This window comes from Zeugodacus cucurbitae, chromosome 4 (assembly GCF_028554725.1).
Source record: "Zeugodacus cucurbitae isolate PBARC_wt_2022May chromosome 4, idZeuCucr1.2, whole genome shotgun sequence".
Taxonomy (NCBI): domain Eukaryota; kingdom Metazoa; phylum Arthropoda; class Insecta; order Diptera; family Tephritidae; genus Zeugodacus; species Zeugodacus cucurbitae.
Genome location: NC_071669.1, coordinates 27,914,862 through 27,931,163, shown reverse-complemented (window position 1 = coordinate 27,931,163; position 16,302 = coordinate 27,914,862). Strand labels below are relative to the sequence as shown.

Here is a 16,302-nt window from a genome sequence, read left to right as displayed (position 1 = left end):
GTTATACAAAACTATAATACTTTCGTAGCAACTTTGTTGCGAGAGTATAAAAATAACCTGGGTGTAAATCATCGTCTATAGAGGCTGTGCGTCAGTGTCCTTTGCTTTACAAAAATAATGCGTCCTTATCGGATCGTAGATGTGGTTGGCAGCAAATCGCTCAACAAATGAAAATGCAAGGTACGTCCATATTGCTCCAGATTCGGTTAAACACAATTATTCGATAACTGAACTTTTATAGTGGCCATTTTTTTGAAAGAACAATTCCTCCATACTCGTTATAGCACGCAAATATTTACACATTTGTTTACAAATATTGCTAAAAACCAAAACAAACACAAATATTTTTGTATTGTGATGGCTGCTTTCACACGTCACAGATATTTGATAAAATTGTGAGCATTTGAGCTTTTGAATTTTCTCCAGAATAAGGTAATCATCACAAAATACAAAAACCTCACAATAGTGAGTGTGGTGATTTTATTGAGGGCATGAGAATAGGGCTGTAAGTTTTTCGTGTTTATTTTTTCAGTAATAACGACACATTTAACTTATGACAGCGAAATTGATATGTATTTTTCACATAATTCAAGAGAGGTCATGTTTATGTCCCTGAAAAAACTGCAGTACACTCTTTTTAGTCCATTTATGCGAAGCATTTTATTAAATATTTTACATACCATTAGTTTATTCAATAAACTTATGGCGTTTTTCTATTTTTGCTAAATAGGAGACAATTGAAAACTTTAAACCGCCCTCCTGAAAAATCAAGTTTTTTGAGTTGTGCCACTATTCATGTAAATGAGCGATATGTTCATACAAGTCATTATTTCATTTTCTAAGAACAAAATAATCAGGCATGTTCTGGAAATCACGCAATTTCAATTCGGATCCGAAATCAATTCAAATGATTTTGTTTGGTTTAGAATTTAAATTCGGAACAGCTGATTTCTTTGTGACAGTTTGACAAAACAAATAAAAAATAATTCGTTGGTTCAAAATTTTAAATAATTTGAAATTAAGAATTTAGAATTGGTATTTCAAACCACCGGGTCCAAGGTAACAAGATTCAAAATCGTAATTTAATACTAATTCAAGTTTTTTTTATGTAATTTATAAAAGGCTCAAGAGCTTTTACTAAGTTTGACGAATCCTACACTTTTTATTTTGTAAAAGTATAGGCGTCTTCAAAGATTTACCCTTTCTCGAATAGTGTTAAAGAAAGCAAACAATTGTGCATTTTAAAATATTCATTATACAAATAACCATAAAAATATGCAAATAAATTTCTCTGAAGGAAATCGTTTTCAATTATATCAATTTTCATACAATGTCTAATAGATTGCTTACTATCTATAGAAGACATTGCCAAAGCTTGAAAAGTTGCCAAGAACTATCTTGAACCAGACATATGTACATACTCTTTCAAGTTATTTAGTGAAATTATTCAAATTGTTTCAATCTTTAAATCTTTTAAAACTTTAAAGTGCCAAATGCAGTGTCACCAACCCAGGGATGTATTTATTTTAATTCAATATTTAAAAATTAGTTGAATCGCGTTACACTTGTACATAAATTATAACTAAATAACATTTAATACCACCATAAAATTTAATAAATATGCGAAATAATTTAAAATAATTCCAAAATTAATGAAAAAATTTATTTATTTTTATAATTAGTTAAGTACTGTCCATCGGACTTTAAAATTTATGTGAAGATTAAATGCTAGCACAGCACCCTAATTAGCACAATTGTGGCAAAAAACAAGTAAGGAAGGGCTAAGTTTTAAGCGAACATTTTATACTCTCGCAATTTATTTATTTAACTTTATTTATATTATATAATACACAATTTGACCCACATATACGTCATATATATTGTATAACGTCCATTGAAAGTTGGAAACCCTAATATTAGGTTAGAAGCACCGAGGTCCTCATGTTCGATATATGGGGCCTTGAAAACCTATGGTCCGATTTCGGCGATTTTTAGAATGGGGCTGCCACACTATAAAGGTAGTATTTGTGCAAAGCTCTGCATCGATATCTTAACTAGTGCTAACATTATATATTGTAAAGTTAACGATTCAGATCGTCTTCAAAGTTCTGGTATATAGGAAGTAAACGTGGTTGTGAAGCGATTTGGCCTATTTTCACAACATATCATTGGGATGTAAAGAAACTCTTACAAACCAAGTTTTATTGAAATCGGTCGAGTAGTTCCTGAGATATGGTTTTTGACCCATAAGTGGGTGACGCCACGCCCATTTTCCATTTTGTAAAATCATCTGCCATTTCTTATGAGAAATTGAGTGTTTCTGACGTTTTTCGTTAGTGAGTAAACCCACTTTTAGTAATTTTCAACCTAACCTTTGTATGGGAGGTGGGCGTGGTTATTGTCCGATTTCAACTAATTTCATGGTGTGTGGTGGGGTACGTAAGAGAACCGACTGCAGAAAGTTTGTTTTATATAGCTTTATTGGTTTGCGAGATATATACAAATAACCGACTTTCCCAACAAAATTACATCCAAATATGCCCCTTCCTAGTGTGATCCTTTGTTCCAAATTTTACTTTTATAATTTTTATGGCTTAGTTAGGACACTTTATGTGTTTTCGGTTTTCGCCATTTTGTGGGCGTGGCAGTGGTCCGATTTTGCCCATTTTCGAAAGCAACCCTCTCACGGTCCCAAGGAACATGTGTTCCAAGTTTCATCAAGATATCTCTCTCTCTAATTTTTACTCGAGTTATCCGTTGCACGGACGGACAGACAGACATTCGGATTTTGACTCGTTACCCTGATCATTTTGATATATATAAACCTATATCTAACTCGTTTAATTTTATGACTTACAAACAATCGGTATGTGAACAAAACTATAATACTCTCTTAGCAACTTTTGTTGCGAGAGTATAAAAACGTTCACACAACCCAAGTACGACTTAGTGGTGTGTAAAATGATGAAAAATAATGTAAACAAACCAGAGGCTGTATATACTGAGATTATTGGCAATTTATTTGTTTTGCGTCTTAATAAATTGAAATCGATCGCGAATTAGTACAATTATATTTTATATTACTATCTCAATATAAAAACGTTTCGTTTTTTCTCTTTTTCACCAACTTTTGGCATTTTTTTTAATCATTTAAGCGCTCTAATACAGCGAACATACTTTGCTGGCGCCATTTTGAAAATGATATATGTACAAGTTAAGTAATATTAAACAACACAGGCTATTTTGTATTGTTTATTTTATTATACTTTGGTGAGCTTCTGCTGCACCTTATGAGCTACAATTTATAACTAAAACTTAAATCTAAAGAAAAGTATATCTAGAGCCTATGTTTACTATTAGCTACGTGACTTTGCATTGTTGCACTATTAATAGTATCGAGCGACCAACGCAGTGGCTGGCGTGGGATAAGGATTTTGTTCACTCAAGCCATGCGTGAGTTCTCCATCTGTGGATGAGCTACTTGAGATAACTCGTCCCCTTCTAAATGTAGGCCGTCCTCGGGCTTCTTCAGGCTGTCAATAACAATCTTTCGGGAAGATGTGCGTCTCTTTTCTTTTAAATTTTGGAGCACCTTCAAAAAAAAAAATACAATAGCTGTGATGAGGAGGATAGCCACGCTGAATATTACAGATCTTGTTGTCAGCTTTTTATCTATGTCTGCAATGTACTGTAGATTCTTGATGTTAAGCCTTTGTAGGTATGATGAACTTAGAATTTCTTGGTGTCCAGTGATTTTAAAGAGCGCCGATGTCGCTGAGCTGAGCGTCTAACAATATTCTTCATATTCGAGAATAGAGACCCATTTATTTCGACTTCTTCATCGAATGTCACCAGAAATGTACCATGGATCGTTTTTCCGGAACTTTTGTCAATTTTTATCATAGCAGTTACATAGCGGTTATTGCAATGCGCCGTGCCACCGGAGTGTAGTTGTTGATCACAAGAAAGGTAATTTCTTGCAGAAAGTCTTCGTGACTGTATTGGTGCAGTTTCCAATTGGTAGGATCTTATCGCAGCAATCTGCGGCGTTGTTGCCTTTATCGAAATGTAGTATTGTGTCGTTGTGTTCGACAGGAAAAAGAGTTATCTTTTTACAAACTAAGATGTAGGTTCAGGATATTTAATTATTAAATGTAGGAAATTATGATCTAGTATTACATTGACATATGCTACTTCCATTAAATCTATTATTGTCATACCTGTAGAGTGCTCATTTAACATGTTTTCTATATCGTTTGAATCGAGAGTAAGAGAGTTAATAACGCTATTCTTTGCGAGTGTAAGTGACAACAATAGTGTTTCATAGAGGTGATCAATATCAATTTCTTTATAATTTGCAAAATTAACGATATTATTTACGGTTTTAATTAATTTGATAAATCGTTCCTTTATCTGAGTATTTATTATTGGTTATCTATCTATTGACTCATTTAGCTTTTACTGGTTGGATTTTCAAAATTATCAAAATCGGGAGTTCCAAGCATCAATTTCAAAGCGGTCCTATACTATTAATACTCCTTGCTTACTATGGTGATAACTGTTTCTAAAAGCGTTTCTATATGATCTTCATCAGATACTATTTTTTTTGCATGTGCGACTGGGAGAAGTGGTTCATAAGCAATCTTGTTTCGCCATATTTCTGAGACTTATCTGTCCTTAAGGACTTCTCTCCTTTTTATTAGAACCGCTGTTCCCAAGTCGATTTCAATTGCAGCTTCCTGAAACTCCTGACAGAATATTGGCATCGATGAGTAATCTAATTTATAATCTGTATTAGCGGTATTGATTAATGCAGGTTATTCGCGAATTCGCAGGTTTCATCTAATGTTGACTGCCATGGAATCAATAATTCCCATATGGTTGATATTACATATATTTTTTCAATTGAGTTTGAGTAACTATTTGTCTTCTCAAAATGTTTCTTTAGTGCTGTTCTATTTCCTTGTGAAGTGTATCTGTTGTTGCAAGGCTTCAACATCACAATTCGAACATGATCGTCATTTCCTGGGTATGTTTCTACGATTGTTTTTAGAGGACATATTATGGTTTGTGTGTTATCATCATCCTCGCCTTCTTCTGTGGTTTTAGCTAATTCGGTTGATATTTCCTTAGTCTTTGATTCATCAATTTCTGCCGAAGATTCTTCTTCAACTATATATTTGTAAATCAATTCTTCCTTTATTTCCGTTGTTTCAAACATTTCATTTGCAACTTCATATTTTACTGAGGAGCGTTCTTCTTCTCTTGATGCTTTAACATAATCGTTTTCTGTTGTGACGTTTTTTAGTTCTACTAACGGTTTAATGGTTTCTAAAAAATTTATTTCATCATATTGAGAAGTTTCATCTCTAATATCATTCGCCTCTAATTCGGCTGTACTTTGATATTTTAATTCCTCGTGCCGCAAAAAGAATGTCATTTAAGGGTTTTTTCGTACCTGAAATAAAGATCCTCAGTGCATCTGTTCTGTATTTCTCGTTAAGAGAAGCAGCTAAGGTGCTTTCGTATGTCATTATATTTTTATTAAAAAGGAGCGCTAACTTACGCTCGACTTCCTCATAGAACTGCATTATTGACAAGTTTCCTTGACACAGAGTCGATAACTCTTGTTCTATAAGATAAAGAGACGCTTGTCAGCGTATCTATAGTCTAGTCTATTAATTATTGCTTTAAAATTAAGTGGTGTATCGTATGAGGACAGCATCACATCATCGGATCCCCTTATTTTATTTCTAATAATGCCTAATGCCTGGTAGTGTTTAGAACTCCCCACATAAGTCTCAAAACTTTAATAGCCCATATGGGCAGCTTAGCGCCACGATACATATGTCTCTTGCTTCCATTCGAAGTCAGGTAGTGACATTACCATGTCTAATGTTTCATCGCAACGTATTCCTTGTACTATTTCAGCATCTTTAAATACTTCCTCGGGTACCGTTAATGATACAAATTTATTTTCTATAGCTTTTTTCTTTTTTTCGAAAATGTGAGCTTGATTTGCAAGCGCAGTGTTAACGGCAAGCTCGACAAGCGCTCTTATTTCAGATTCTCTGAGCGACATTTTTATAAGGTCAATTTGGACACTCTAATTCACTGTCACTAGAATATTTATTTTTAATATTTTATGAAAATTAATTATTAAAATTAATTGAAAGCAAAACTTTTTTTTTTATTTATTTCGATTTTTTTTGTCGAATAAGCACTCTATTTACATGCTTCTTTATTTATTTATAGTAATTATGTTCCAATCCGTTTTTGTTGGGTTCCAATTCTTCTTGTTGGGCGTTAGTTAAATAATACTAAACAACACAGGTTATTTTGTATTGTTTATTTTATTATAATTTGGTGAGCTACTGCTGCACCTTATGAGCTACAATTTATAACTAAAACTTAAATCTAAATAAAAGTATATCTACACTCTAGATTCTAGAGCCTACGTGACTTTGCATTGTTTCACTTAGGGATTGACGTTTCACAATTGGAAAAGAGGGACGGCCAGATTGAAATGTTGCCAAACAAATAATGCGATGGAGACATTTATAACCGCCGTGCACGATCACTTATAAGAACTTAAAACAATAAATATAAATGGAAACGCGAAATTTTAAGGTACATATTTGAAGAAATGAAAAGAAACGATTCTTCTCCACATGGTTCAAGCAGCTCACGACTTCCGGTTTTAGACCAAGTATCCTCTGGTTAGCCAACAGACATCCGATTGAAGGCGAGCTAAAGTGAGAAGGCGAAGCCCGCTTATGCGGTTGTGCGTAGGGCTTGGGACCCACCACATAAAAACGAAGTACCAATGAAAAATCTACGAAAGCCTCGGATGAGACACCCCCCTTTTGATGACGACCCCTGCAAACGTTTTAAGGATTATGATATAAGGGCATGCACCTGGAATGTCCGGACCCTTAATTGGGAAGGTGCCTCTGCCCAGCTGGTTGATGTCCTCATACGACTCAAGGCTGACATCACCGCCATCCAAGAAGTGCGATGGACGGGACAAGGACGGAAGAAGGTGGGTCCTTGTGACATCTACTACAGCGGCCATATAAAGGAGCGCAAATTTGGTGTTGGATTTGTGGTGGGAGAGAGACTCCGTCGCAGAGTCCTGGCATTCACCCGGGTGGATGAACGTCTTGCCACAATCCGCATCAAAGCGAGGTTCTTCAACATATCGCTGATTTGCGCCCACGCCCCAACGGAAGAGAAGGACGATGTGACCAAAGATGCTTTCTATGAGCGCCTAGAACGCACCTATGAGCGCTGCCCCCGCCACGATGTAAAAGTCGTGCTTGGCGATTTTAACGCCAGGGTGGGTAAAGAAGGTGTCTTTGGCACAACAGTCGGAAAATTCAGCCTCCATGACGAAACATCGCCAAACGGCCTGAGGCTGATCGACTTCGCTGGGGCCCGAAATATGGTCGTTTGTAGTACCAGATTCCAGCATAAGAAAATACATCAAGCTACTTGGCTGTCTCCTGATCGAAACACGCGGAACCAAATCGATCACGTTGTGATAGACGGAAGACATGTCTCCTGTGTTTTAGACGTGCGTACGCTCCGAGGACCAAATATAGACTCGGACCATTATCTGGTCGCAGCGAAGATACGCACCCGCCTCTGTGCAGCAAAGAATGCCCGTCAACAAACACAAGGAAGGTTCGACGTCAAAAAGCTGCAATCACACCAGACAGCCACGAAATACTCTACTCGACTTGCACTCCTGCTCTCTGAGAGCACTCATCAGCATCTCGGTATAAGGGAACTGTGGAACGGCATCTCAAACTCACTGCGTACCGCTGCAGCCGAAACAATTGGTTTTCGGCAACGACAAAAAACAAGCTGGTACGATGAGGAGTGCCGTCTCGCAGCGGAGAGAAAACAGACTGCCTACCTCGCAACGTTGCAAACGACCACAACACGTGCGGGATGGGATAGATACCGAGAGCTGAAGAGGGAAGCGAGACGCATTTGCAGACAAAAAAAGAAAGAGGCCGAAATGCGTGAGTACGAAGAGCTTGAGAAGCTGGCAGACAGAAATTTTATGAAAAAATGAAGCGACTTAACGAAGGTTTCAAGACCGGAGCATCCTCATGTAGAGACCAAGGTGGTAATCTGGTAACCGATGTCCAGGGCATACTGGGATTATGGAGGGAACACTTCTCCGACCTGCTGAATGGCAGTGAGAGTACAACACCAGGAGATGGCGAACCCGATCCCCCAATCGATGACGATGGAACAGATGTTCCATTACCCGACCATGAAGAAATTCGAATAGCAATTAACCGCTTGAAGAACAACAAAGCAGCGGGGGCCGATAGATTACCGGCAGAACTATTCAAATACGGCGGCGAAGAACTGATAAGGTGCATGCATCAGCTTCTTTGCAGAATATGGTCGGAAGAAAGCATGCCTGACGATTGGAATCTCAGTGTGCTCTGCCCAATCCATAAAAAGGGAGATCCCACAATCTGCGCCAATTACCGTGGGATCAGCCTCCTAAATATCACATACAAGGTTCTGTCGAGCGTATTGTGTGAAAGACTAAAGCCCACCGTCAACAAACTAATTGGACCTTATCAGTGTGGCTTTAGACCTGGAAAATCGACAACTGACCAGATATTCACCATGCGCCAAATTTTGGAGAAGACCCGTGAAAAGAGGATCGACACACACCACCTTTTTGTCGATTTTAAAGCTGCTTTCGACAGCACGAAAAGGAGTTGCCTTTACGCCGCGATGTCTGAATTTGGTATCACCGCAAAACTAATACGGCTGTGTAAATTGACGTTGAGCAACACCAAAAGCTCCGTCATGATTGGGAAGGACCTCTCCGAGCCGTTCGATACCAAACGAGGTTTCAGACAAGGTGACTCACTATCGTGCGACTTCTTTAACCTGATGCTGGAAAAAATTATAAGAGCTGCAGAGCTAAACCGAGAAGGTACAATCTTCTACAAGAGTGTACAGCTCCTGGCGTACGCCGATGATATTGATATCATCGGAAGCAACAACCGCACCGTTTGTTCTGCTTTTTCCCGCATGGATAAGGAGGCGAAGCGAATGGATCTGGAGGTGAATGAGGACAAGACGAAATATCTCCTGTCATCAAACAAACAGTCGGCGCATTCGCGTCTTGGCTCCCACGTCACTGTTGACCGTCATAACTTCGAGGTCGTAGATAATTTCGTATACCTGGGAACCAGCATCAACAACACGAACAATGTCAGCCTCGAAGTCCAGCGCAGAATAACTCTTGCCAACAGGTGCTACTTTGGACTGAGTAGGCAATTGAACAGTAAAGTCCTCTCTCGACGAACCAAAATCAAGCTCTACAAGTCGCTTATCATTCCCGTCCTGCTCTACGGTGCAGAAGCTTGGACGATGTCAACATCAGATGAGACGACACTAGGAGTTTTCGAGAGGAAAATTTTGCGCAAGATTTATGGTCCTCGGAACATTGGCAACGGCGAATACCGCAGACGATGGAACGATGAGCTGTACGAGTTATACGACGACATTGACATAGTTCAGCGAATAAAAAGACAGCGGCTACGCTGGCTAGGTCATGTTGTCCGAATGGACGAAAACACTCCAGCCCTGAAAGTGTTCGATGCAGTACCCGCCGGAGGAAGCCGAGGAAGGGGAAGGCCTCCACTCCGTTGGAGGAACCAGGTGGAGAGCGACCTGGTTACACTTGGGATCTCCAACTGGCGCCGAACTGCGAAGGAGAGAGAGAGGTGGCGCACTATCGTCGATTCGGCTATAACCGGCTAAACGGTTGCAACGCCAATCACATATATACGTTTGAAGAAATGTTTTGTGATCCGCTGCAGGGGAATTTTAATTTTCCATGGAAAATAATAAAAGAATGTATTAATTGCCAGTTGATACGTATTAATTTACTTTATTTATCTGAAAGTTCGAAAACCGGTTGTTTTAATATACCATAATATCGCTAACCGAGATTTAAATAGTTATTTTTATATTAATCGTTAAGTATAAAATAATTATTAGCCGTAATAAATGTTGGGTATTTTAATTTAAATGCCCAAAAATTAGTATTTTGTCTAATCTGGTAATAGCGCTCTCACACTGGAATAAATTGGACATCCCTTTATCCCTGGTATCAGGCGACCAATGCAGTGGCTGACGTGAGATAACGAATCCTCTCAATATCTTCTGTTGCACCATTTATAGTATCGAGCGACCAACGCAGTGGCTGGAGAGATTTTGTTCACTCAAGCCACGCATGAGTTCTCCATCTGTGGATGAGCTACTTGAGATAACTTACATATCAGCTATCAAATGCCCACCTAAAACTTCTAACAACGGCCATAGCAATCGATTTGACAGTTTATATGATATAAATATTTGCCTTTCGAGATGCCCCGTAAATCAGAGAAACTTCCATACCTAATTTAAAGAACCAGTATAAGCAGTGTAATGAAGTTTTAATACTCGTGGTCATTTTATTGCTCTTGAGGTAACCACGGCTGCCATGCTTGTCGGTGGATGTTCTTCAACACATCCCTTGATATTTGTTAATGTATCAACTGGAAGTTCATTCAAAAAAATCTGTTTAAATGCTCCTATTACCAAAAAGAGCTCCTTTTGACAAAATGAAATATAAATCGACTCTTTTTGGCACATATGATATTAATGGATCAAAAACCACATCTTCATTTAGTACGTAATATTTTATTGACATCCTTAGGCTTTAATGTGGAAATGGGCGAATAGGTTAATTCTGTACTCCATCTTCTTCCCCGTATATTATGTGTAATGTTTTTTTTATTCTAGTGCAATTTATGCTGAATACATGGGTAAAATTTAGTGTTATCTTAATAAAACAAGTTCCTGAGTATAGTGCAAAGAGAGTATAAAATGTTCGGTTACACCCAAACTTAGTCCAGCCTTACTTGTTTATAATAAACAAGTTAATATTACATTGGTAGTAGTCATGTTGTTTTATGGGTAGCGAGATCAATCGCCATACCTACATGCACCTATTCATAATAGAAATAAATATGTTTGGCCACAACCCGAAACATCAATTTCTTTTTTGCGTTTTTGAAAGTTAAGAATTGTTCTGACTCTGTTGGGCAAAACATTACAATATTACAAAAACTTGCATATAGTATTTTATTGGAGTATAAACAGATATTTTATTTATTATATTACTTAAAAATTTGCATTAAAAACTATATTCAATTAAGATTTTCTTAATAAAAATGATCTAACCTTTAACAACTACCATTTATTTAGTTTTTTCTTTGTGTTAAATTATCCTAAGATTGCTTTGAATGTAGACTTTAAACATATGCGAGCAAATTACATGTACTTTAAAATCGTATGAATATATGTACAAATCATCTGTATGTAATTGACAATATTTTGGAATAGTTTATTTAATTACATCATTCGGCATGCACCTGCTTCACTGCGACTCGTTTGACCTTTCGACGACCCTCTCAAATTATTATTAACGTTATTTGATGTGTCAGTTAAATCGTTAGAGGAATTTTCAGAAGGAAGGTTGTCTAATCCCCATTTTGGATTAATATTTGTGATATGATTTGATTGAGCAATATTATTAGAGTTTTCCAGTGTATTATCTGGTAGAACTCCTAGAGATAAGTCTCCTTCTTCAATGTTGTGGTGCATAGGAAATTTGCTGGTAACCGAGCTAATATACTGATCTAGGTGATATATATGAGGTTGAAGCGATATCATAAATGGGCGGTAGAGGCATTCTCTATCGAAGGACCACTGGGTTAAGCGTTTAAGCGCTCCATCTATTCGTTGGCAAGTTAAAAGCGATTCCGAACGAATCATGACATTGATGATTCTACCAATAGAGGCGGCATCTTGGAGCAAAATGGACAAAACTAATGCGTAGTCTGTACAATTCGCTTCAATAAACAATTGAAGCAAATAACGGATTTTTATACTCAGTTTTTCCGGCATTATTGTCAAACTATTCTCGCTTATAATCGCATTATCAAAATGTAACGAATACACGCTTGGTATCGCGTCGTGCGTAATAATAGATGGACGGTAACGGCAATTATCGAAAGAGGCTTGGGAATTTGAACGTGATTTAATATAGTCAGTTATCTGAGTATTCATATATCTCAGTTCTTCATTCTCCTTAATAGCCGTTATATTGCTTGGTATTACGTTTCCATTGTTCATACTTGTTGGTGTATCCATTAGAGCCAAGCTGAAATAACCCGACTCAGAAGTTTGACTGGATGGATGCAACAAAAAGGAATGTTGATTATCGTCAAATTGCTTTTTGATTTGTTTATAATCCGTAGTTAACGACAACTCAGATTCTTCTGTTGTTGGATGCAAAAGGGCAGGTGGCAATTTTAGTTCTTCATGCAAACAGTTGAGTGTTTCCACGTAGTCATCAAGACGTGCGGACCGATCTGATTCTTGTGAAAGCCATGATACTAAATGAAAATCGAGGAAGGCACTCATGTAACCTAACTCAATCAGCTTATGTTTTTGCAATAGTTTACGAGCATGACTTTGGAGAATAGTTTCAATGCAAAATATTTCTTTACGATCCTTTGTTGAATTACTTCTCTCAATTTTTCGTCGAACTACTGTCGAGGTACCAGTATTTGGAACCGATGACGTTGTCGTCTCATTTGGAATTGCTGTTAAAGACGTCCCATTTGAACTTGATGGATTCGTTAATGACGTTTGTTTATCTTTTTTCTCTTTAGGTAAATTTGAAGTAACGGTTGTCGAAAAACTGCGTTCCCGTGCTATTGGCCCCAAAATCATATTGAAAACTTCGGCATTTTGATTAACTTGAGATTGAGATTGCGAGGGAGGCGCAATCTTCATATTTACAACCATTGAAGAACGAGGAGAATCTATTTCATTAGGGTCGATGGCTTTAAGAAAGCGTATTAAATCTTTCGCAAGTTCCCATTTGTGATTTTGTATGGCGATGTCCAGCAACAGGGTGGCATACTGCTTGCTAATAATAGAAGGTTCCAAATTTTGAAGTATAATTAAAAAACTTGCCGCTGTTTCCAATTCCTCCGATTGCAAACATTGTTGAAATAGATCTTTCGGTTTTCCAGCCATAGAAAATAAATATGGCCACAGCGCTATTTCTGTTTTTCGTGCACATTGTACTATTGTTTGGAGGTATACGGGAAATTCTCGAATAAAATCAAGAATGCTTGGCAGCAATGCATCTGGAATAGGATCTTTAGTCAGAGCTTCTTCTTCGAGCACTTCATGAAGTAATAACTCCAAAGAATGAGGAAAATAAGGCAACGACCGACATGATTTTGCTATTTCCCAAGCACTATATCCAAGATTTCTTTTAATCAGCTGACGGAGTATTTTATGCAAATAAACTTGTGATTTTCTTTCCAACAAACTGAAGGGCAATGAGAAATGAGAGCTCGCCTCATTAGTGAACAATGTGGTTTCATTTTCTACACCTAATACAATGACATTGTCAAACAAAATCACCAATGGATACAACTTTAGGGGAAATGATAACATTATTCGCTTTGACATGAACGTATGTAATCGCTGGGGCGGCTCATGTATTTTCTCATTTAGAGGTGGTAAAATAGGAAGCCATACCCTCATTCCATGTGCTCCAGAGAACAACCACAAACAGTCTTGCATAGGACTTTTTTCCAATGCATTAGAAAGCCAAAAACATTCTACACACGATGCCAGGCACGAAGCCATTAACGAATTAATGACACTATTGCGCGAGTCACGTTGAATCATTAATATTCGCCCACATACATTCACAATAATAGTCTCCGCTGCATCGCTTGAAACAGCCGATGTCTTCATAGTTAAATCATTTCGCAGATTTGTAATAGTCAAAGATACAATGCAAGCAGGGTGTATGCAAATGCTTTTCACATCAACTTCATAGGCACAATGGACGCTTAAGGAATAAGCATCGAATTTTTTCAACTCGAATAGACTAACGATGCCATCGGCTGTTAATGCAATTAGCTGGTCTCGAAACATATTCATGGAAATAACTGGAGCGCGAACCTGAATTTTATTACCATATTGATTATCGAGTTTGCATTCCTCGGGATAGCAACGAATCTCATCAGTACGATCCAACAAAGAATAACATCCCATTACAATAAAACCTTTCCACCAAAGCAAACCACCAGATACAACAAAATCTTTTTCTTGCGATTCATTGCCAAACAATTTCCACTTTTTCGTCAGCATAGAGTAATGGGCTAGTCCCGTTCTTCCGGCAACTGCTAAATGAGTACCCTCAGTATTAATTGCAGAATATCGGATTGGCCAATTACTGGCTGCATATGTTAAAGGCAGCTGAATTACATTCCATAATTTGCTTTCTGAAAGAATGCTGGATATATCAATAGACTTCTTCATTTCTATGCTATCATCTTGATTGCAATCTACTTTTGTTGGTTCTGTGCTGTTATTGGGAAAAGTAAATTTGGAGCCAAAATAAATTTTTTCCAGATTATCTCCTTGATTAATATACAATGTGTCATCCCCTGAAAAAGAAAGGTATCATTACGTATATTATATAATAATTGGTAACATTATAGCCTTACCTTGTAATAAAACATGCGAATGTGACGCCATACAAGGATTCATTGACATTGTACTTTTAACAAAATTTAATTGCAAAACTTCATAAAAACTTTTAGCGTTTTCATCACAGTGCTCCATTTTTTTCTCGCATGTCATGAAAAGGTGATATCCTTCTGTGGACCATTCTAGCTTACCAACTCGCAAGGGATTATGATGTTGCAAATCCACATGTAATCCAAAATCCCAATTCAAAGATGACATAAGTAAAGATCCAAATGTACTCCATAATGAAATTCCACCTTTCTCCCAAGCAACGATAAGCACACAACCATCCGGGCTCCACTTTAATTCGCACACACTACCCAATGAACCTGCTATCACACTCGAATTCACAGATAATCTATGTGAAAATTCCAGGCCACCGGTCGTATCTTCAATAGCATATACTGACACATCGGAATTTTTCCGGCCATAGGCCAATAATCGGAATTTGTGATTGACGCTGCAAACAGTTGCGTCTTCAACATCCGGGACCCAAAATGCATGCATATTTTGTGGTTCAAAACGCAAATGCATGGCAATTAAAAATGCTGCGCGATTATCGCTGAAAACTGCAGCACATCCTCCAACAAATGGCGAATACTCCAACGCTGCTACATACGAACTATCCCCTAGAGGGGGAATGCTTTTTAAATTGCAGTTTCGATTGACATAAAATGGGATATTGCGTAAGTTTATAGAAGCATGGAGCGCTAAAGATTTTTCTCCAGTTTCACCTACTACTTCCGCGTCCAAATCCGTCCACTGAACCCGTACAAGGTCACACTGATCTGTTGCAAAAAGTAATTCTGAAAGACTTATGCAACATATGGTGGTGATGGCCGATTCTAATTTAATAGAGCAATGCTCACGTATATTCAATTTAGGTACATTTTCTTTTATAAAAAGTTCTGCTGAGTCTCTTCGCAAACTTGCTGTTGGAGGATCTATTTGTGTTAAAATCCCACTTCCATCGGCATCAAATTCTATGTGATATAAGATAAGAACTCCCAAACTTGTAAGTATTGCTAATTGTCGTGAATCCGGCTTCCATATAATTACTTTATTTGTCCCCAATTGAGCAATAGAGTCATCATCTCGGCGATAGAACGAAATTGGAATTAATGGATTTGCATACCAAATACCAATAAAATTATCACCAATTGCAGCTACTAATATCTTAACAGCATCACAGCAAATGTGATTAATAGATGATTTCTCCCCTGGGAATTCCACACTAAGCACTCTTGGCCAACCGACAGTGAAATACATGATTACCTCTATCTGTTCACACAAATTGAAAGTTAAATTGATATCAATTTAACATTTACTACTCCATATAATATAACTTACTGGTAAATTATATACAATAAATTGTTGGATTTAAAAACACAAAACATATTAAGTATACTTATAAATATTACAATTCAATTTTCTTAATATCACTTTGCTGGAGTAGTGAGAATATTAAAAAGGAAAAGTAGAAAATAATTATGACAGTAACAATTGCCATTGCCACTCTTTTATTTCTCAGCCATTAATACGAGTTCACACAGTGTAATACAATATGAAGACTTGGATATATTCTATGCTGATGGTTACAAAGTTGGTTAAGTTGCAAATTTGAGTTTTAGATTTTTATTTCATTATAGG

At 37.4% G+C, this 16,302-nt stretch overlaps 1 protein-coding gene across 2 annotated transcripts; it reads right to left on the bottom strand.

The window, feature by feature from the left end:
* Positions 1-11,165: 11,165 nt before the first annotated feature.
* On the bottom strand, positions 11,166-16,159 carry LOC105218932 (guanine nucleotide exchange factor subunit Rich). Of its 2 annotated transcripts, XM_011194805.3 has the most exons (3): positions 16,003-16,159; positions 14,631-15,933; positions 11,166-14,570 (listed from the first exon to the last, which is right to left on the bottom strand). In XM_011194805.3, exons 2-3 carry the CDS (start codon positions 15,919-15,921, stop codon positions 11,443-11,445), a joined length of 4,419 nt encoding a protein of 1,472 aa, XP_011193107.2. In that variant the 5' UTR covers positions 15,922-15,933; positions 16,003-16,159; the 3' UTR covers positions 11,166-11,442. The 2 variants fall into 2 exon arrangements, with proteins under 2 accessions (XP_011193107.2, XP_028900500.2); XM_029044667.2 differs by having other exon boundaries at positions 14,631-16,120.
* Positions 16,160-16,302: the final 143 nt, after the last annotated feature.

Bases quoted from the DNA above. Each gene is read 5' to 3' on its own strand.
- LOC105218932 (XM_011194805.3), bottom strand. From the start codon at position 15,921: ATGTATTTCACTGTCGGTTGGCCAAGAGTGCTTAGTGTGGAATTCCCA. The intron at 14,571-14,630 runs GTAAGGCTATAA...TTTCTTTTTCAG, and splicing joins TTCGCATGTTTTATTACAAG to GGGATGACACATTGTATATT.